The 22885-nt window shown below is 44.0% G+C and overlaps 1 protein-coding gene across 1 annotated transcript in view; it reads left to right on the top strand.

Moving 5' to 3' along the window:
* The window catches only part of LOC138300114 (fish-egg lectin-like), a 109136-nt gene extending 89176 nt beyond the window's left edge, over positions 1–19960 (top strand). The window contains exons 3-4 of the mRNA XM_069239032.1: positions 9021–9360; positions 19143–19960. Of these exons, the coding sequence (XP_069095133.1) occupies positions 9021–9360; positions 19143–19287 (485 nt within the window). The 3' untranslated portion in view covers positions 19288–19960. The remainder of the gene's footprint in view (positions 1–9020; positions 9361–19142) is intronic.
* The last annotated feature ends 2925 nt before the right edge of the window (positions 19961–22885 follow it).

The following is a 22885-nucleotide window of genomic DNA, read 5'->3' as shown; positions in this document are numbered from 1 at the left end:
ATTCCCCCTTTCCAACGGGGCTACAGCTTGACGCGTGTGTGCTCACACTCGTCATGTCCTGGTCAGTCAGTGCTGTAATCTGCTGTCTTTGCAGAAAGCACAACGCCTGAATTAAAAACGCGGGTAAGAATGTTTGTTTTTCTTTTCTCTTCAGACACCTGCTTTTAGTTGCATTGTAATAATTTTTGAAACACTGTCTGTTATTTCTGTCTCACGAAATTATCTGTCGTAAGTTTTTAGTGCTTAAAGTTTTCTTTAGAAACCGGTAAGTATTTTTTCTGCAAAATCTAACCAATTGTCTTCTCTCTTACACTTTCACATGTGCTGCAGAGGTTTTCATTGAAAGAATTGAATGTATAGCTAAGACCAAGCTGAGTAGGTGGAATATTTGAGTGGGAAGCACTGAACATTATTGTATTTCATTCACAAAATTAATATAAACAGAACTCGTAAGTTGAACTATTCAATTTCGTTCTTTCTTTCTATGTCTAAATAGACACAGTCCTTAAATAACTGTAGTTCAACTTTCTTGGTTTCAAAAACATAAACCGTATTTCTGATTCTTGAAGGAAAAGAAGAGATAATAGTGCAATAATCGCGCAGTAAGGCACTGCTTTGTCAGACAAATCTAGCACCATTTTCGTAATGCATTGAATTGGGTGTACTGTAATATAAACATCTAAAAATATTTTGTAAATTGCCATGGGTGTCCACCTGTGCATGTGCGTGTGTGGAGGTGGGGGTCTATGTGGATGTGTGTTTATGTGCATTAGCATGTGTGTGTAAGTGCCCTTGCTTGCAATGTCATAAAAATGTATATTTAGGTAACCACATTCCTTTAAGGAAAGTCATACTACCTGAATCATCATAAAGACTACAACACTCTTAATTGAACTGGTAAACTACTTTTGTAAAACGAACAATTAGTTTTTGTTCTTTATTCCATTTATTTCGTTTGCGCATATCTTTCCTAGAGATGTTAGTGTCTACTGTAGTAATAGTGAGTTTCTCAAGTTCAAACTACATCAAAACTTTAAAGGTGTGGTCGAAGTAGCTTGAACCTGATTGTTAAAAGGTTTTGGTGCAGCTACATCATGGTTAAACAGAAAAATAAAATGCAAAAATAAATTCCACATCGTTAGTTACAGAAAGATCCGTACTTTTCACATCCACACTGCTGCTAATTGAATAGAAACACTTTCTCATGCTGCTAAAATGGGGGGAATTAGTTTAGCAAATCGGTGCTTTGTAATTTGCCACTATTTTTACTTGGGACATTTTAAATTCTGGTCTAATTTTCAGTCTTGCACACAGTATTGAATCAGCAGTCATGTGAGCAAACTATGCTGACTAGGGAGTGTTTTCCAGCCACCATTTTGTGAGAATAGGTCAGCTGTCTAATTGTTAATTTATTCCATGAATAAAATAGTGGGTGGTGCGCGGCCTCGCAGCACACCCGGTGCACTGAAGGCGTGCCAAAGGCAAGACCGTCTGCATTCGTCCATGCACAACCGTCGCCAGATGACAGGACCCCTGCCAGATTCACCTCAGGAACATGGCTAAGACTATCCTTCTCACAGGGAGCACTCTTACCACGCAGGCACGAACCACAAACTAGCTTCCTACAAATGTGTGATGAGGCACCAGGGCATGTAAGTAAATATGTAGGTAAGTTTATTGTATGATTAATTAAAATCTTCACAATAACATCATATTCCATGCAAGAAACATTTGATGGAAAAAGAAAATGTAATCAGTAAAATAAAATCTACACAGTAACATCTTTGCACATGAAAGACATTTTCAATGTGTCATGCAAGCAGAGAATAATAAGATAAACCTACCATGGAGCAGTATCCAGATCATTTGTGCAAAAACATTTCACTATAAGTGTAACGTGCAATGCGGTCAACCCAATGGTCATTCTTTCAACTCAGTTGATCCCGTTATTGCATCTTTATGTTGTGTAAAATTAACATAATTTGAGCAAGTGCAAACGCATTTCACAAAACGTGCAACATGCGGCCATTGCTTCAAAGCAGTTAATGCGCTTTTTGTATTTTTATATCATAGTTAATATGACATACAAATTGAGCGGAGCAGTCAAGTTAAAATCATTTCATTATGACCGCATGTTCATAAATGTAATAAATATAAAAATCGAGTCATCGAGGTTGTCAATCAATGAATTAAACAAGAATATTAAGTCATTAAAACATCAGCAAAGACTGCCGAGCATTACAACCAGTCTAATGCACGTGAACCTTCCATGAAGCAGTATCAAAAGCATTCCAAGTATTAGTGCAAATGCATTTCACTAAAAGTGCCACGTGCAGTGGGGGGAACCCAATGGCCAGTCTTTCAAAGCAGTTAATGCAGGTATTATATTTTCATAGCATATTTAACATGATTCAAACAGGTGCAAAAGCATTTCCCTAAAAGTGCAACGTGCGGTGCGAGCAACCCAATGTCCAGTGATTCGAAGCAATGAGATCTCATAATTGAAATTGCACACAACTCAAGCGGTGCTGTCAAAATAAAATAATTTGCAAGTAGATATTCGTAAAAGTGATGAATTTCCGTTTGGATCATTAACGTTCTCAGGCTAGCAATGCAAGTATTAAAGCACCAGCAGTGCGGGGCAGCAATATACTAAATGAACCACAGATTCCAGGGTATAAGTACAGAGTCTATACTGCTTTTGTCCTGGCATTTTTAGTTCGAGAACGCAAGCCCTCTGACCTGTTGTAATCTATCTGTGGGCTTTTAACCACACCCACCGCAAACCCATCGCTATCATTCATTAATGGACTTCTCTTTCAAAAATGCTTTGTTATCATTTGTAAATGCTTTACATTTGTTACTCCTTTGGGGCGGTTTTGTTACCGCCTTGGCCATCGACCCTGTTACATGGAAAATTGCACGTTTTCCAATATGTTTGACTGCGAATGAACTTCTTTTTCCTTTTGTGTCTATCCTTGGTGCTCATGCTCTTGGCCACCGTGGCGCTTTGAATTGGCTTGTTTATGTCAACTGTTTTATTTTTCAAATCATGTGTCAAGAAAAGTCCAGTTAGGAATTTACAATGCTAATAGCTCTAACTACAGCAAACGTGAGACCCACTGCATTGCAAATGCTTGTTACTGTTAAGCAGCGCATCTGCAGAACGAGGCTCAATGGTTTGCCCCATCGGACAACTGGGAAAAGTGACAGCTAGGGGGAGGGATGGGCAGGAACATGCTACCCTAGTTTTTGATGCAGGGATGTAGATCTGAGGTCCCGGTACCATACTTGGTCATGCACACGGCCAGTATATGGAAGAAGGAGGTGCAAAGAGGTGTATGCACAGCCCCCTTTAGCAGGACCCTGAGCATATGGTATTTGAAGCTTTTCCAGAATATTGACTCTATCGTGTCCATGGCACAGTGGAGGGAGGGAGGATGTATAGAAGTGGGTGCCATTGTACCCTGGGGGCACATTTATTACTTTCCAGGAAGCGCAGGACACCTTTGGGATAGGCCCACACCATTTTTTACATTACGCAAAGTTGGAATGTGTAGCAAGGGAGATCTGGATGGGATTTCCCGTGGCTCCCAGAGCCTCCGCAGTCCTTGAGGGCCTCCTTTAGTGGGTTGAGGGCAAAGACCTAATAACACTCTTTTACAAAGCCCTTCGATCTGATGGGGTGTCATGCCGGTATCCCACTTGGAGTATGTGGAAGACGGACCGGGAAGTATCTATTGAGGATGCAGAAGGAGATCAGACACTGGGATTGGTTTGTAGAGTATCCTGTAACAACAGATTTAAACTTCTGCATTTTAATTAATTACATTGTACTTATATCACCTCACAACGATTAAATAAAATAGATCCAAATAGGCGGGCCACCTGCCCACGCTGTGGAACGATTGATGCTAATTTTTTGCACATGACCCGGGGATGGGCACAGGGTTTTTGGGAACAGGTTGTGGCACGTATTGAGATAGCTATGGAAATGCATGTCCCTCTGGAGGCGCAGGTCGGTCTTCTGGGGGGAATGGAGAGCCCCAGGGGGCGCAAGATTCACTGAAGAATGATCCAACTAGCTTTATTACTGGTGAAAAGGAGAATGGCCATAGGCTGGAGGAGCACCAGGACACCACTGTTTACAGAATGGCTAAGAGACATTCTGGAATGGGGGGCAGCTGAGGAGTCCCACATGAGAATATTGCGTACTGATGAGGGTGCGAATGCAGCTGTCCAACTCTGGATATATTTGTTGAGAAGGCTCCCTGAGGAGGGCACCTCGACGTCAGGGGAGAGCTCAGATGGGGAGGGATAATGATTGTGCGGACGAGACCTGTTCCCCATAGGACGATTACTTGAAAACAAAAAGCAAGCTCAAGGGGTGCCTTAAATGTCATATGAGAGTCGACAATTTGGGTAAGTTAATGGTTGGGAAACGCTCTAGACTCTGCAGACTGTTTTCTCCAGACACAGGATGTTGTAATTCAATGTTTTACATACATGGATTGGCCCTTGTACAATACCTGCTGATGACATAGGCCCTCATTATGACCTTGGCGGGTGGCTTCAGCCGCCTGCCAAGATCTGACCGCCGGGCGGCCGCCAATGTAGCCACACTCCCGCCGCTGTCATTATGAGATCCCCGCTGGGCCGGCAAGCGGAAACCTGGTTTCGATCCGCCGGCCCTGCGGGGATCTTGGCCGCAACACAGGAGCCAGCTCCAAATGGAGCCGGCGGTGTTGCGGCCGTGCGATGGGTGCAGTTGCACCCGTCGTGCTTTTCACTGTCTGCTATGCAGACAGTGAAAAGCTGCATGGGGCCCTGTCAGGGGGCCCCTGCACTGCCCATGCCATTGGCTTGGGCAGTGCAGGGGCCCCCAGGGGCCCCACGACTCCCCGTACCGCCAGCCTTTTCTTGGCAGTTCAAACCACCAGGAAAAGGCTGGAGGTCGGGTTATCACCGCCGGGGCAAATGTGGCGGGAAACTTCTGCTGCTTGACCAGCTCAAACAGGGCAAGGCAGAACAAAGAATATCCTGTTGGAGAGGGGTTCAGCCTTCTCTCCTTTGGAAAGAGGTGTTACAAAGCTGGGCAGGGATAGCCTCCCCACGCTACCGGTTTGCTTTGAAGGGCACATTTGGTGACCCCCTTGCATAATCCAGTTTGCACCAGTCCAGGGACCCCCCCCGCCTCTGCTCTGGCATGAAACTGCACAACGGAAAGGGGAGTGACCACTCCCCTGTTCATCACCACCCAAAGGTGGTGCCCAGAGCTCCTTCCGGTGGCCACTTGATTCTGCCATCTAAAAAACAAGGTGGGCAAGGGCCCCTGGGAGTATCTGACTAGTCAGGCTAGGCGGATAACATCAGTGACCTCCTCTGATAGGTGGTTACTTTGCAAAGTGACCAAGCCCTTTTTTGGGCTATTTAGGGGCTCCCTTGCGGGTGGGTCCCCAGATTCGGCATGCAAGACTCCACCAGGACTCCTCTACAAAGACGTCTTCTGCCCCTGCAAAAACAACAGATGATGGACAGAATGCTGAAGAAATCAGACATTCACCCCCAGTCACAGATCTGGGTTTAATCCATCAGTTTTTTTGCTTGCCATGCCATTCCAGTTTGGACCCAGCAGTATGCAAATCAGTCTTGACCCTCATGGGAACAGTCTAGCCCGAACTGCCAAGCCAGGTCCTACCTGGACCAGTAACAAGCATCCTGGGACCGGTTTAAGAGTATCACCCTTTATCAGCCAGGCTAGCTTGAATCTGCCCCTGTCCACCAGAACTGCTGCTGGACTTCACAGGAAACGAACAAGACTGCAACACTGAGACGACCTCTCCATGCAACAATGTTTCCGTGGCTCCTGTGAGCAACTTGCAACATTTCCATGGCTGTGCAAGACTTCAGGTGCACCAAAGAAGCAAGAATGAATCTCCCTTGTAGTGAAGGAGTCACTCTCCTTCATCTGCAGGCACCTAAGGCAACAATATCTGACTGCTGGGATCTGCTGTCCTCTGGACCCCTGAAGATTCTTCAACACAGATGGTAGTTCTGAGGGGGTCCCCTGGGTCCTCTTAGCCTTCAACCCACTTGGGAGGTGGTGAGCCCTTGCCTCTTACTTCAGGACAGAATCCATGTGCACTACTACTGTTGCAGCAACCAAGGCTTGTTGACTCCTTCTCTAGGGGATCTTCAGATTCCAAGTAGCCACAGCCCCCAGCACTCTACCTATAAGAGTACAGTCTCCTCTCTGCTGCTCCAGCGACTCCTCTTCAGGTGCACTACCTGGGCCTCACTGTGACCTACTGTGCCTTCTGCCGGTGGATTGCTTGTGGAGGCGTCCAACTGGTTCTACTGTCTCTTCTGTCTTCTTAGGTTCAGCTAGGACTCGCCTCCAAGGGTCGAGTCCGCAGGACCTCGCTGGTCCCCTTTAGCTCTGCTAATCTCCAACAGCTCCATTTGTATTTGCTTGTGCTTGTTGGTAGTCCCCTGACCACTGACCTATCTGCAATCTGGCGATTGTCGAGGGACAGCTCCCAGGTGACTACAGGGCTATCCGTCATCCATCACTGTCAACCCGGATCTTCACCCACAGAAGGGTGGGCATTGCCTCCTCCCCCACCTGGCCTCTGTCCCCTTCTTTTGCAGGTTCTCTTAATCCAGAATCTCCTGTTGTGTTCCACAGGCCTGGTCCTGTTCTTGCAATATTCCAATTACAAGCCCCATGTTAGCCTATGGGGTGACCAGGTAATTTCCCTCTGTTCTCCTGGTCGCTGGGGGGTCTTCTAGATACTTACCTCTTGAGGTTCTACTCTCTCCCAGGCCTTACCTAACTACTCCATATCCTCTGATGGGGGACCCATTCTTGCTTTCCACTTTTTTAGTATATGGTTTGCCCCCCCCCCCGCAGGGCCTTGCTATTTCTTTTGCTATATCCTAATACTTGCGTATATTTTGTGTGTACTTGCCTCCAGAAGGGGGTTTGCCTACAGTAATCTAGTTTGGTGTTCCTGTAATAAAGCACCTTTATTTTTGCAACACTGTGTCATTTCTGTCATGTGTGATAAGTTACTGTGTGACTACTGTGGTATTGGAAATGCTTCACACTCTTCCTTGATAAGTCTTGGCTACTCACCACAGGTACCACTAGAGAGCCCTGGCTACCTAGACATTGTAACTCTATCTAATAAGGGATGCCTTGACCCAGTATAAGGTGTAACACCATAGGTGTCCACCTCACATTGGGCCAGCCTCCTACACTGACCATGACTGAAAAGTTTTGTTGTGGATCCACATATGCTATATAGTGGATCAGTGAACATTCATAGATATTCTGTTGAGAAAACGGTCAAAATAGCATAAAGAATAGTTTGTCATGGTATCAGTGTATCTTCTGAAAGCAGCAGAAAAAGATTATGATATATGGGGGCAATAAAGGGTCAGGGGAACAATCATAAACCATAGAAAGGATGTACAAAGTAAAGGACCGAGAGCCTACTTTTTGTAAAGAAAAAAGAGGGGTGTTGGTATGTTTTCATCAATTGCCTAAGCCACTTGGTGCCTATACACTAACAATCCTTACCCCTGCAATTCACATTACCAGGGGTACCAGTAACTGCCAGGGCAGGGAAAATCCGACCTATTACAAGATAGTACCCGAGGGGACACTGGAAAATAAAGAACTGCTGGGGCAACCAACTCCCATCGCAATTCATCATTTTGGTCTGCAGAAGAAAACTCCAACTGAAAGTAAACTTTTCATAATTCATATTGGGTTGGTAATAGCTGTTACTGACCACATCTGAATTTAGTGTCCATTCGTAATGAAGGCCTTTAGCCTTTACTCTAGCATTGTCAGATTTTTGGAAACTATCTGGTTGAAAAAAATCTGCACTGAAAGGATTAGAACAGCACTGAACTTTGTATATGTGTAACTTTTGTGTCCGAGGAAAAGCTAGTAAATATTTTTAAGTAATGTAAGATTCTGACTGGCTTCAGTTGTTATTTGCAGATCCAAACAAAAAAAATCTGAGGACCTATCTGATTCTGATTGGATGTGAATGGGTGATTTTTTTCAGCCCTCTGGTCATGATGGATACGAAGTTTTGTAACACAACTCATATCAATGTTGCAGAAAAAAGTTCCAGTGGCGCTGTGGAGCAACTATACACATGCACCTCCCAGTGAAGAACAAAGCATACTTCCTCATTGCTCAGAGAAATGTCCCTTTAAATGTCATATGCTGCAATATGAACTTCATTTCACTCTGGTCCTCAGTCTCCTTGGACCTGACGATTTGAAGAGGATTCTACAAATCCAGCAGAATATTATTTGTACACATTAATTTATGAAAGATATTATAATAAAACGACTAAAAAATCTCTAAAAAAATGTGTTATTGTGAAGCCTATTTGAAATGATAAGAACCACTGAAATAGACAAACGAGGTTAACCGTGTCAATCAAATCGTCACACTTGCACTGTGAAACGTCTTCAATATGGCGAAAATGTTAATGGTGTGGTTAAGCAAAATGATCAATAGCAGTGCTCTTTTTACATTTTAATAAATTTACAAGGTCCCTTAATGTATTTTAGTGAATCTGACAATAAAGGTTTTAGTTAATTTTAAGATTTGCAGGAGAGATCACAGTAGTGTTAGGTAACAGAAAGTCAACATGAATGGAGGCAGAGGTCAAACCAGAAATCTGGAGCTTAGAATACCATGCCCTTTTGGGAAATTAGGGGACCAGATACTCAGAAAGTCCTCAAAGGGTGGAGGGCAAGTGTGTGGGGGGACGAGAAGGGGTGGGGGTGGTGTTCAGTGGGGGGAGGTGGTGGAGTCAGTAAGTGCAGTCATTCTCTACTGGGGAGGTATGCCATAGCAATAGCCCACTGATTAACATGTATCACCCACCTCAAAAGTATTCCAATTAATGCAGTCAATGTTTGGGGGAGAGGTTTTTCCCTCCATAATCTTCATTTGCTCTCACATCTTTTGTTCTTCATTTTACTTCCAGGGCTTCTAAAGCAGATTGATGCCGGTGGAGCCCAGTTTATCTCTGGTGCTAACATGAATGATGACATTTTTTGCTTGCCTGATCAGGCAACAGTGTCAGCTAAGGATGGGTCGGCCCTTCCCTGGAACAATATTGCAGGGAAGCTGAAGTACTACAGCTGTAACACTAATAACTGCTGGGGAGTGAACTCGGCTGATGACATCTATTACCGATTTTCCGTAACGCCAAGTTCCTGCAGCGGCTCCAGGTGGCAGCAAGTGTCAGGCAAGCTCTCCATGATTGAAGTGGGCAGCGACGGCTCTGTGTTTGGAGTCAACAGTGTGGGGGATGCATATCGCAGGTATAACATGAAACATTTATTATGGTCTCTTATTGTGATGTTTATTAGCTTCGGAAAGCTCTCACTTCAAGTGCTTACTCGAGTTTGTTTGTTTGAAAGCTGAAACGTCACCGCACCGCGGCCGTACCAGGTCCTCACTTCAGGTCATGGCTGACTGATTTTTTTTCTTGGATGAATTTCCTTTTAGCCTCCAACGGACGCTTGAGTATTACTATATCACTACCCTAAAATTGCACATCTGCTATGGACTAATGCCTCAAGTCAACTTCGAGTATTTATCCCCTTATGGAAGTTGACCATATCAAGACAACTTATTTTCCGTCCTGATGGTGACCTGGTGACTTGCATACAGTTGAAACATTATTGAAATCCCTACAGCAGTGAAAAGACAATTTTTTATTTCCTCTGTAGAGCAACATTTCTATGATCTTTAATAAACTACGATCATTCTACGTATGCAGCTGTGCAAAGTCTACCTCCCTTTATTCTTGTTCAAGTCTGTGATCAATTCTGTTGCCCACATCTAGCTCTAGAACTGCGAATGCACTTCATTCACTTAGAAATCGCTTTATTCATTTCGTTCGTATAAACGTCCAACCATTTATAATAATGTCTTACCTTTATTCTGCACACAGATTCTTTATAATGGTAACATTTGGTCATGTTGTTTTTTCATCTGTTTGTTATTCTTTTTATATTTATTGTTCGACAGACACACCTTTGGTATCCGACAAATGTTTTAAACTATGTATTGTAAGTTAAACATGTCTGGACATTGCTTGATTGCCCCTGTCCATATTGGTATAACTGTGTTTTTTATGTAATGTAATACAATATGGTAGCAGTACAAAAACGTCAAGGAAGTAACATATGTCCGTAGCATTTCATGGTTATCAACATTCCTTCACCGGACTTTACAGGGTCCTTGAGGATGCTCTACAAGGCTGAAGTGTAATCGGGATCCTGTCCTAGCTGCACGTATGTTTTTACACATTTTCAAACCCTCACATAAATTTGGAAAGAGGATCATACTTTTGCAAGATTTTGTAGGGACATTCGGAGTCATAACATTTCTTGCGATCGCTCGTGAGCTGTTAAAAATCACATTTGTTATTGTAGTCCCAGTGGTCCATCTTCTGCTGTCAAAGTGCTGATAAAAGTGAACACATACCTCATCATAGGCACTGCTAGGACGCCAGAGGGTGTCACGAAAATACAATGTAGTGAAAATTAATGTAATCATGGACCACGTTAGAGAAGTGTGGTCAGTAAAATAAACTGTGCTGGAGGCTCAAAATGTAATGTGAAATATTCTACAGCGTACTGAATAATTGATCATTCCTTTTCAATGTTGTGAAAAGGATTGACAAATTATTCAGCTTTTTACTATTACATTTTTTTTTACCTATTGTTCCTCTTTCTAACCAAGACACCACTACTCTCAGACCTACATATTAAGCATCAGTTTGGAAAATATATTTCTATAAGCAGTCCATATAGACCGGGGCATGATCTAAACATATCACAATTCACAACTCTTCAAAACGGATTAAATCAATCAATCAGTAGATTTGTAGAGCGCTTCTTGTCAACCATGAGATTATCCAGGTGCTGGCCAGGCCAACAGCCGGGTCTTCAGGGAACTTCGGAACTCAGGAAGCAATAGGCGGTCCAGAGATTAAAGAGTAGCTCCTTCCAAGTCTTCGCTGCTAGGTAGGGAAAGGGGTGTTCCTCACTTCTCCTATGTCGGATGCAGGAGTTGAGGGTTAGAAAAAGAGAACCAGAGCTGAGGCATCTGGTGGGCTGATGGAATTTTGGGCCGTGTTTCAAGTAGGTGAGTCTTCAGTTGTGTAGAGCCTTGCATGCTTGGGTTAGGAACTTGAACTGGCATCTTTTTTGTACAGGGAGCCAGTGGAGTTCCCTGAGGTAGGAGGTGATGTGGAGAGTGAGTTCTAGGACAAATCTAGCTGTGGCGTTAAGTATAGTCTGTAGTCACCCTCATCATTAGTCCAACATTGTATATTGAGAGACGATTTTTGAAGTAAATTAGTGTGAAATATAGTATGAAAATCCATTAGTTACTAACATAGCCTTTGAAAGAGTGCCTCTCCTTTCTTTGTAGATGACACTAAAAGCTGCCAAATGGTTTCCATTTTGTCAACCTTAAATAGCATTTTACAGGGATGGTTTCAGTCACTCCTGTTGGAATGTTAGCCATTAGCTTTGCCCCGATGGCTTGATGACAATTCTTCTACATACTATGAACAGGTTCCACTTTGAGAAAAAATCAATGATAGCCTACTACTAGGCTTTTGCATAATTATTATGCATTATCAGTATGTAGTTAATTAGATTCTGAAACTACCAAAGGCACAATCATGGAGGCTTGCTATTTTATTCCCTCTAGCATTAAGGCACTTTGCAAATGTCTTTGAATCTAAAGTTGAAATATAGGAAACCGATCCACTATTTTCAATCATTTTGCATGGCATATGAAAGGTGTCAATTTGGGATACAAGGCTGGATTCATTACAGAATCTTATAGAAACATCAGTTTTAGGTATACTTCTATTGGGGAGTCCTAGGTGCTTGTGAATAGTTCAAGAATGACTATTTATAAAATATTTTGTGTCGCTTGCTGTACTATTGTGCCCTTTTTACTTTGGTATGACTTTTAGATTGACAATGTTATTTGGTTCTATTAGGAGGTAGTATTGTACTAGGTTGATCTTCCCTCAAAAGGTTAAAGAAAGCATTACTGTTGCATTGGACCAATAACTACATTTTGGCAATTTGTGGTTTTTCCTAAAGTGATACAGGTGTGAACAAAAATATTGTTGTCAGATTATCTTAGTTTATATATCGTCTGCAAACATATTGTTCTTTGGAGTTAATAACAGAAATTCTAAACTCAGGGGTCAAAATGTCTGCATACAATTTTCGGACATACAACCACGAGAGTAACATCTGTCTAAATGGGATTTTTATCAATCCCTTTTTCTAATTGTTCAGGGGTAATGAGCGCCATCCATTGCAAAAGTATTGTGAATAATATGTTTATTAAGTTTATATGGTAGAGACTAGTTTTGCCTATTAGGTAATGAGACACAATATTCAGCTTCTTCAGTTGTTCCTGAGTCTCATAGGAACAATAGCACTTTGCCAAGTGCTTATTTTTTGGAAGTGGAAACCTGTACTAGATCATTTTTTAGGTTTCACTTGTGCAGCACATGCGAAATTTCTTGTAATAGGTTGGCTTCGCAGTCTCTCTCATTTTCTTGCTTTTCACTAGTCAGCAGTATCAGGGTCACCTCATCAGGTTTCACTTCCTCTTTCCGCAGCTGTTCCCTGGAGCTTGGGCAAGTACAGTTTTAAACTGGTGGCCAGTATCCTTCCCCTAACCGCATGTTTTCTCGAGGTTCTTTTTTAGGGTCGAGCCTGCGTTGCATGCGCTTGCGCATGCGTATTGCAGCGAGACACTCTTGTATTTAGAAAAGGGCTCGGAGCCCTGTCAACTTCACGTCAGTGTTTTTTATTGGTTGGTGGGCTTCCCTAATAAAATCTGCTTGCTTTCATTAGTCAAAGGCACGCATATGTCATGCCTTTTCCGGTGGCTAGCCCTCCTAGAGCGCAGCGACCAAGTACAGAAAACATGCGAGGCTCGCTGTTTTCCATCGGTCTCGTGGACTTTTTTTCTCTTATTTACGAGCGTGATCTCGCTTGGCAGAAGTTGAGCGCTTTACATACTTGAGTTCACTTTTTCAGGTTATGTGCATAAATGCACTTTTGCCCGATAGGTGAAAAGTCGGGTTAAGAGTTTACAACCCGATCAGCTCTAACATGAGCAAACGCAAGACCCGTTGCATTGTAAATGCTTGTTTTTTTTACGTTCTAGCACTCCAGAAGAGAGCACGGGTTTTCAGGTGATCGCCTGCTCTGATAGTCAGCCTTTTTAGAAGCATTCCGCAAGGAAATACACCATGCATTTTAGTTTTTTACGTATTGTGAACGCGAAATTAACTGATAATTATGGCATGGAATGATTGTGGAAGTACACAGTGTTAACTGTCTAAAATGAGGTGCTAAACCAACATCGAACATGCTTTTAAATATAGACATTTTACCTCTATCAAAAAACATCATGATCTGTAAAGGGTTTGCTAATCGCTGCAATCAGAGTTGGGAATGGCTTTTGACTGAGCTTATGTTAATGTCCTCTGGGTGCCAGCTGGGGTGGCTCCTCTGCTATGATGGAGGAGCGTCACCCCTCCTTCTCTCCCCCCCCCCCACCGCATTCAGCAGCTGCAACCCTTTAAAAATAAAACGATAATAAAAAATGTTTATATCGCTTTATTTTTAAAGGAGCGGGGCGATGGGGGTGACGAGCAGTGCACAAAGCACTCCCCTCGGTGCATGTTGTTTGGCCAGCCGTCTCGGGCCAGCCAAACACATATGTGCAAAAAAGCTATCTCTAGCCGGCACTGTGCTGCCGGGTTGGAGAGAGCAATCCCAGGCTCCCAGTCTGCGTTGGAGCACCCAGCCAGGGTGCTCCAGCCAATCATAACCCTGCTCTGAACAGCATCATGATTGGCCCAGGGCAGGCTGGAAGCCTGTGCATGAGTATGTCAGTGCTGCTGTGACATTAAGGTAAGTTCATTATTATTTTTTTTAAACTTTTTTTTATTCGTGTTTTGCTTCTCCCCGCCCCTGCCACTTTGCCCAGTCACCAGCCGCAACCAGGTGACAGAGAGCTGCACATTTGCTAGAGTGTGGGGCCTCATTGCGGGCTTTCTGTGTCCCAGCACCCAATGGGAAGCCACTGCCCTGGAAAGGATCATGTCTGGGGTGGTCTTCTCTCTGGCATCCAATATCCAGTTTCAGTGCCTGTTTTCAGGGCCGGCCACAGTGCTCAGCGCATATCCACATTCCGGGCTCTCCCTATAAACTCTGCAAACCGTTGGTGTTTCCTGCTGAACAGGACTAAGGTTACTGAAAGAAAAGTCAGCTTGTGAGGCTATCTTGTTAAAAAGCTCTGGAGTATACTGGAGGTCCTACCTTTGCCCACACTAGGTTGAGTCCATACAGTCACTTTGGAAATACGAAAGACCAGGAGTGCACCAGGGTGAAGGGGAGGACTGTCTAAAAATTGTCTTGGTTATTTGTAAAAACATTGTGTCACCATTCAGTAACTTTAGAACAATCTAAAACTGTTATTTCAAACTCCAGCAATTCTTTGTTCATATTCATTCCACCATTTTCTGCTTTTCTGGTTTCAGGGAAGGGCTGACCATTGTTTACATTAGCCATGCGCCAGTCCGATGAGGGACATCCCCTACCAAACTGTAAGAATATCCCCCCCTCTGTATGGGGATGCAAGCCACCTCAGCCATATTACGGCCTTGCATCTCTTCGAGTCTCTGTGACAAAACAAGCTCAGAACCCGTGTCATTTTGGACAGCTTAGCGCAAAAAGTTTAAAAAAAAAAAAGTATTGGCAAGGCCAATAGGTTTCACCTATGCAAATTCTATTGGCTGTGTCAAGAAAAAAGCGCTAGTCAATGGTGAGCGCTTCATAGAGGTTTTTTTAACACTTTAAGCCACGTTGTACTGTAGCTCAGATGCTATGCAACATGTGAAAACATGGTTTTGCCAATGTTTTTTTAAATTAAAGCTTATTCTGTCAGAATAATTAACCAGCTATTTTGGCGATTTTCAGTGTTTCCGGTAAATAAGCAAAATGGAGAGTTTATTCAATCTTGTTATAGGACACTTGTAGGCCTATTCACTAAGGGAAGGCCTCCTCTCAGCGCACTTTGCCAGTGACCTTCCCACAGTGAGTGCACCTTGACAGCTTGCCTCATTTTTTTTGTTTTTTTTTTACCCCTTCTCGTAATCCTATTCTTTCTTTTTGTTTTTGCAGCTTTTTACCTTTTTTACCTTTTCCCCATCCTGCCCTCAGGGGAAGAATAGAGTGCTGTAGTATCATGGAGGAAACCGGATCGGATCTGGTGCCCATTCCAAAGGTGTCAGCTGCAATTTCTTTTATTGTCCCCTGTACCTCCACACAACCTTTTTTATTTTTTTATTTTGAAAGATCCCATGCCTACTCGTTTTTTTTGCTGTTGGTATTCATTATATTCTTTATGCATTGGGAGGTCCCTTGGCACCTCCTTTTGCTTTTTTTTATTTCTTTTGTTTAACAAGTGTTTTTGGTTCTGTCCACCGCTTTTTTTTATTTCCTTTGGTGTATCTTTGCACGGTAGGTGTGGGGGAAGAGAACCCCAAAATTCTGACCAACCAAAATACTTGAGAACATTCCCACATTTACCTTACAGGTTCCGCTTCGGCACCCTTGATGTAACGATAAGAGTTGTCCCCCTTATGCAATTTCAGGCTTCTTAAAATAACATTGTTAAAGTGAATAATTCAGGGTGTAATTCCCATTGTCTACCGCAGTATCCCCCCACTGTTTGCAGCTGTTTAGAAACATGAGAGATCTGTGATAACACAGTGGACGTCATCATTCTTAATGCAGCCCATAACAGGATTACCACACTGATCAGGAATTTCAAGCCTTTTGAAATGAGAACCACTGACAGGACTGGTGGCTAGACAGCTAAGTGAGAATTACGGAAACATTTTCTGGTGTTTAGCCCTCCTCGAGAGCACCAGTAATCTACTGGAAACATACGAGGCTCCATGCTTTCCCTATGGTTTCTGGACTACTTTTACTCAGTGATTAATTTGTGCTCGTTGTTGCCGGTGTTGAGTACCAGCACTTATTTTTGAGGGTCGGCGCATAGTCTTCTGCCTCAAGCATTTGTTGTGAGCAAAAGACACATATGGGAAAGACAAAGGAGGAGAAAAACGAAAAAGCGTCACAAAGGGAGAAAGTAGAAAGCTGAAAGAATGAGCTGAAGGGACAGGGAGTGGCTGTAAATGGATTGAAGAGGCCTGAGGTGGCTTCAGGATTACGCTGCCTCTGTATTCTGTGTTCGCACATTTAATTGCATTAGCCGTGTGTTTAAGAGGGCTTTGGGCACAGGCACGTTTTTATTTACAAATTAAGCTCTGCTTTTACTCTTTATTTCACAGCGCTCATTTATTTTTTTCATTTAATGTGGCAAGAAAAGTCTGGTTAGGAGTTTACAACGCTAATAGCTCTAGCTCAACGTAATGCAAGGCCCGTTGCATTGCAAATGCTTGTTTATATAGGAAACACAAAAGGTAACCAGATAATATAGTCTGATATTGCTTTAAAAATAGTGAAATGTTCAAGTTATGGTTAGGTGCACAATCCATCACTTGCACAACAAATGCCTTTGCCTTTAGGTGTTGTTATTTATTGGTATAAACATTTGGAACTCATAAACATTGCATATGGTGTGCGAGTTATGGTACTGTCTTTCTCTCCAATGCTTGGACACTGGCCAAGTTAGTTGGCACAATGATGACAGCTCTCTTGGGGAGAGGGCTCTGTCATGAAAATGACAACATAATGGGCCAGAAGTATGTAGGTTCCGATTTGTGACTTGGAAATTGCGAGTCAGAGCGAATCGCAATTTTCGAGTCATAAATCGGAATGTAGGATGGTGTCCCTGACACCATCTGCAACTCGCAAGGGGGTCGCAAAGGCCCACCTCATGTACATTCATGAGGTGGGTCGACCCCCTTGAGACTCGCAGCACTCACAGGGATGGTGGCCTGCTGGAGACAGCAGACCACTATGTCTGTGACAGCTTTTAAATAAAGCAGTTTTTTTTGTAATGCAGCCCGTTTTCCTTAAAGGAAAACAAGATGCATTACAAAACTAAAAAAAGAAACGTTTTCGTTTCATTTTTTCACAGCAGGCAGTGGTCCATAGGACCACTGCCTGCTCTGGAAAAATGTTTTTAATGTCATTCACAAAGGGGAAGGGGTCCCATGGAGTGAAATGGGTGTTACGGTCACAAAACAATACAACATCGTGCTGCGACTCGCAATTAGGAAGGGAACACCCCTTCCTAATTGCGACTCGCAATCCCATTTTGTGATTCTGTAACCAGGTTACCGAATCGCAAAATGGGGTTTGGGCATCGCGATGTGCTTTTTGCACGTCGTAAACAGCAAAATTTGCTGTTTGCGACGTGCAAAAAGTTTAGTACATATGGCCCAATATGTATTGTATTCTAGCACATATATAGGGTTACATATCCTTGACAAGGCCACAAAGAGCTCAAGGAGTGTCAAACTGAGACGAGCATGGGTTGTGACTGTGACACACAGGACACCAGGTCTCCATAACCTAAGTCAATCAGTCACCCTCAATCCTGCCTTTGGAAAGCTGACTCTAGAGGTTCCAACCAAATCAATTCTTAACTTTCCAGAGGGTGGTTATGATGTCCAACTGGTTTTGATTACCTTGGAAATGGTGCATTTCTGTAGGCATCTACACTAGACCATAAAAACTGTCTGAAATTGCCTCTTCATTGTTTTCCTTCCCTAGATGACCTCAAGTTGATACCAGTGGTTTCCATTGAGTACTCATGGCCTACACATTTTAGGAACCAGTGATTTTTGCCAACATTCAGAGTCACCAGTAAATATTGAACCATTCTGTAAATAAATTCCACTTCTTCAAAATTAAGTCCAATCTGTGTGATAATTTAGGATTTTCTCTTTTCTGCCTAAATCACTTTGGGATCTGGTAGGTTATCATGCACCTTTCTTCTTTTTTGCCTTTTTATTTTGACAGTTTACTACTCGAAGAAGTACTTTATGATAGACCTACAACGTACTTGCAAGATGTCTGAGGCTATGCTAATAACTCATGGTTGGTCCTCCAGTGTGAAATGGTTCCAATTTTTTCACTCCATCAATCTTCAAGGATCATGCTGATCATCATTCCTGCATACACTCAAGCTTCACCCCGATACAGATTTTTTTGGGTTGCTAATTTGATCACTCTGTCTTTTACCACTGATATTACAAAGCTATGTTTAATTATTTTGTATTATTCTCTTTATCTCAGAATAATTGTACTATAAAACCGATATTAGTTTGCCTAAGTCAAATGTCACATAGGACGGTTGCTGGCCCCAGCATTCAAGCAGCTTATTGAGCTTCAACCAGACTTCCTCCTGTTCTATTACCTTCTTTCCATTATCCGTGAGCCATTTCTCTTCATAGGCTTTTTTCTTCCAGCTTTCTCTTACAAATGTGCAGCGATTGACAACTACAATGATAGGGTTTCAAATAGGTTTTAAAAGTAGCAGCTACTTTTCACCATTCAAAGTAATCTACAAGGAATCCTCCAACTTGCACAGTATGAGGAGAATGGGACACATGAGACGACATGGTTAGTTGCATGGTACACATGGATAGATGGGTGAGTCATTTTGGGCACAAGGAGAGACAGTGAGCCCAATGCACATAGGCTTACTCCTGTAAATTCAGGAATGCGTTTCACATAGTCCTAGAAAATTATTTAGTTGTGATTCACCGTCAGCACCTTTGCTCACATGGTCGCTTTAGGCAGAGGGAGTTGCAGTATGAGGTACCTTGTTGTACCAGAGCTCCTCATCCCCACCCGCACAACCCGTCTACTGCATTGTAATGGCACTGGCCCCATGCACCTTCAGATGGCTCTGCTCACACAGGGCACCACATGAGAATGTTATTTGATGTGTCAGTTTTCTTTCCTATAGTAAAGTAGCAGCTCCATTATCTCGCAGCTTTGAATTATTTGAAATCAGAATGTGTCACCTGAAAATCTCCAATAAAATCCTCTCATCTTTATTTTAGGATTGGGATTAGTGCAAGCAACCCGATTGGAACATCCTGGAGCCAGGTGCAGTACAAATGCCATAAGTTTAGACACTTGGCACAGGATCTGGGTCTGCTGTGGCTCATCACCGACGACCAGAAGATCCTCAGATGCAAACTGTGAAGGCAAAAAGCACTTTCCAGCTGAACCAGGGCGGAAATGTGTCAGCTACAGAATGGATCACGCCACCTCTCCTGATCATTTCTTCAACGCTGTATCCTCTACTACTGTGCAGTCACTTCTTTTCTATGCTTCACCCGCTGTCTCGCTCTTTCCTGCTCATTAGCCTCTCCTTAGTTGTTTACCAAAGCCTGTTTTTTACGCAGAATTTCTCTTTTTTACTCTCTCCTCTTTCCAGCTATTTACCTTTACCATAGACTTAGATTTACCCAAACGACCGGGGAAAAGGAGTGAATTCACACACACCGTTTGACTACTGATAACATCACATGATTGTATCCTTCTTCCACAATACTCCCTCCCAGAGGTTCTCTCTACAGAGTGGCTTCTCCCATAGCAGACGCAATCACTTTAATGGACAAACGCGGACTGCACAGACTGAAAACTCAAAATGTAGTATATTTTCCACTACTGTATTGGCAAAGGAGGTACAATTATTTGCAATGGTCAACAGAAAATCTGCCCGATAAACCAATCAGTCCGTCTTCCTCCTTCACCCAAGCCACTTGCTATGATGTCTTGTTAAGTCTCTCACGCTCTCTTAAAAGTTCCACTTTCCTCTTCTTTGCATCACTCCCTTACCTGTGTTAAACATGCGATGCACATGACATTTTTCAGTTGATCTAGTCAATTAAAATCTTCATTTAAACATCGGTGAAAAGTTGTTTTCTTTTTAAGTACACATAGGTTTCTGGGTTCTCCCACCATTAAAGTAACACATTTGAATTGACATCCAGTGAACCAAGAGTCACCAAGTGTTTCTGTGTCTTTGCTGTACTTTCCAGTGCTTGCTACCCCCTCACTCTAAGGGTCCATTTTAAAATTGCAACCTGGTTGAGGATTCCCTTGTCCTTATGTACAAAGAACAAGTTACTTACTTTCAGTAATGCTCTTTCTGGTAAAGACTGTCTAATCACAGGTTTCTCACCTTTGAATATTCCGCTGGCATCAACTGGATCCGGAAACATTTTCAGCAGCGCCTCTGTGCACTGGTAGGTGGCCCCATGCGGCTCTGCACAGGTGCCGTTACACACTGGAAATGACATGCAGAACCTATATATGTGCCATTCCAGCAGGCTGACATCAGTTACTTTTGAGGCAATTCGTACTCCCAGACCCAGGGCCCAGCAGAAAATTGGCTCTAAGCAGTGTTCAGATTCCTAAAATTGGGGTGTCTTATAAATAAATAGAGTCCAATTTACAGAGCTTGCAGGATGGGAGGATCAGTGAGGAATCAGTGGTTAGATAAAGTCTGTACCTGAAATAGCGTTACTTCCATTTCTTCAGATTCCTCATCTTTTGACAAGATACCAAAGCAGTACCAATTTGGAAGGGGGTCTGGCAAAGGACTCAAACCAAAACGTTCTGTACGATTGATCCAGCTAAACAACTCTCTCTGTGAATCTGGCAGCCCAGACAATAGTGTAGTAGTGCTTCTTGAGCAACATCCACGTAGCTGCTTGGCAGCTGTCCAGGACAGGTACTCTGAGTGCCAAGGCAGTGGTATCAGCTTTGGCTCTGATGGAATGAGCACACAGCCCTTCTGAAATCTCTTTTTGGCCAATGCCTAGCAGATCTTAAGGTAGAGCACAATCCAGCAGGATATGGTTCATTTCTGCATGGCTGTGCTTTTTTTCCCTAAGTGACCCCAACAAGAGCTGATCCCCCACCTGGTGTGCTTTGCTACGACTGATGTTAAAGCTCCGTGCTCTTTTGGGGTCCAAGCAATAGCCGTTAGAGGGGTGAGTTGGAGCAAAGTATGCCAGCAAGGTGATGTTTTGACTGATGTGGAATGGTGTCATTACTTTTGGCAAAAAGTATGCTCTCATCTGCAGAACCAATTTATCCAGGAAGAAAGTGGTGTATTGCAGGTTAGCACGGAGAGTTTGAAGCTCACTCACTTGCCAAGGTGATGTGATGGCGACAAGGAACACTGGCTTTTGTGTGAGAAGTCACAGCTGACAGGTGTGAAGTGGCTTAAAGGGAGTGTGCACAAATATGTGAGAACCAGGTTAAGGTCCCAGTATGGAATGGCAATTGGAGAGGGAGAAAACAAAAACAAAAAACACATCATGACAGGTGATTTAAACAATGAGGGCTGGTCCAGCAATCGTAAAAAGCCGCTCCTGCCGGTGATCTCCATCCGGCCTCATCCTGACCACTAGAACTGGCCGATGTGGCTCCCATCCTGAGCCCCGAAGCCCCGGCATGTCGGTCTCTGCCATGGCAATTCCCCAGGTATATGCTTTAAAGGCCAAGATTGAGAAAGAACAGACCTGCCCAATTCGGCCCTCCAGAGGACACGTAAAATGATGGCTCTGGCAAGCTCACTGACATAAGGTGGCAGTTCTGAGACTCCCCACGCCAGGGGACTGCCTCATGGACACTCGTGGGGTGGTGAGCAAGTTGTGCCACCTGACCCTGTACTTGGGCCCAGGACTTTTGCCAGATGTGCCCGGCGTTTGTTACCACCAAAGAAAAAAACACGGCCTGACGGTGAGGTGGATGCTCTCGAAGCAATTTCACAAGAAACACCTGGGAGAGCAGCAGACTGCTGCTGTCACTCCAAGAGCAGCAGATTCCGGGCACCTCAGTGGCAGATCCTGGGGCAGCCCACATAGACGGGTCTGCCCAGCAGCAGAGTGGCTCCTCCTAGCTGCGCGGCCTACTACCAAGAGTCTTTGCACCGTAAGAAGTATGCCATTGGCGAGGCCCAGAGAGGGACAGACCGGTCTGAGACAACACGCTATTGCAGCTCCCACAGCTGCTGCCTCACTGTCCTGGAGAACAGGAGTGCCATCAGGTTAGCGGGGAGGCGACAAGACTGAGAGGGGCTCCCCACCCCCTTCCCCAGTGCTGAAGTGGGATTATTGAGAAGAGGAGGAACTGCATAAATGTTAGGGCTTAGCAATTAGAATAGCCCAGCACCTGCTCCGGAAGGCCCCGGGAGATACTTTGAGGCCTTGTGTCCCCCTCGGGGTGCCTGGAACTGCATAAACACCCAGTGTCACAGCCCCTATGGAACCTGGGGTGACACAAAACATATAGAGACATCCCTATAGTGGGAACACCTCCCAAAAGGTCACAGGCTAACGCTGCTGGCAAACAATGAACGGAGGCCCCCCTCTGGCTGATACTTACCAATAAAGACCTACAGGCTGCAGCCCAGATACATATCATTATCAGGAGGGTGCGACCTGTAGGGCACCACCCCCTCTGAGATCTTATCCTGAGCATGCCAAAGTTGATGTGATTGTGAAGAAACAACACTGGGGGACCCCTTTGCAATGCACTCGACCCCCTGGTTTGCACTAACCAGCACACCTGGCCCGGGATGCCCCAGGTGGAGAAAACTGTTCCCCCCTCGGTCCCACCCTAGGGAAAGCAGCTCGCTAAAAAGGTTGGATGGTGGAATAGGGCCCTTTAGAGGTGGCCATGGCCCCCCTACATGGACTCTCCAAGCCGTCTCCTTCTTCTAGGACCCGGATGACTGCACACTCAGGCCATCACAGCCTCCTGAGAGGCTTTAGAAGCCAAAATA

This window comes from Pleurodeles waltl, chromosome 6, assembly GCF_031143425.1.
Source record: "Pleurodeles waltl isolate 20211129_DDA chromosome 6, aPleWal1.hap1.20221129, whole genome shotgun sequence".
In the NCBI taxonomy this organism is placed as follows: Eukaryota; Metazoa; Chordata; class Amphibia; order Caudata; family Salamandridae; genus Pleurodeles; species Pleurodeles waltl.
The sequence above is the reverse complement of the archived record's forward strand: the minus strand, read 5'-3'. Positions and strand labels throughout refer to the sequence as shown.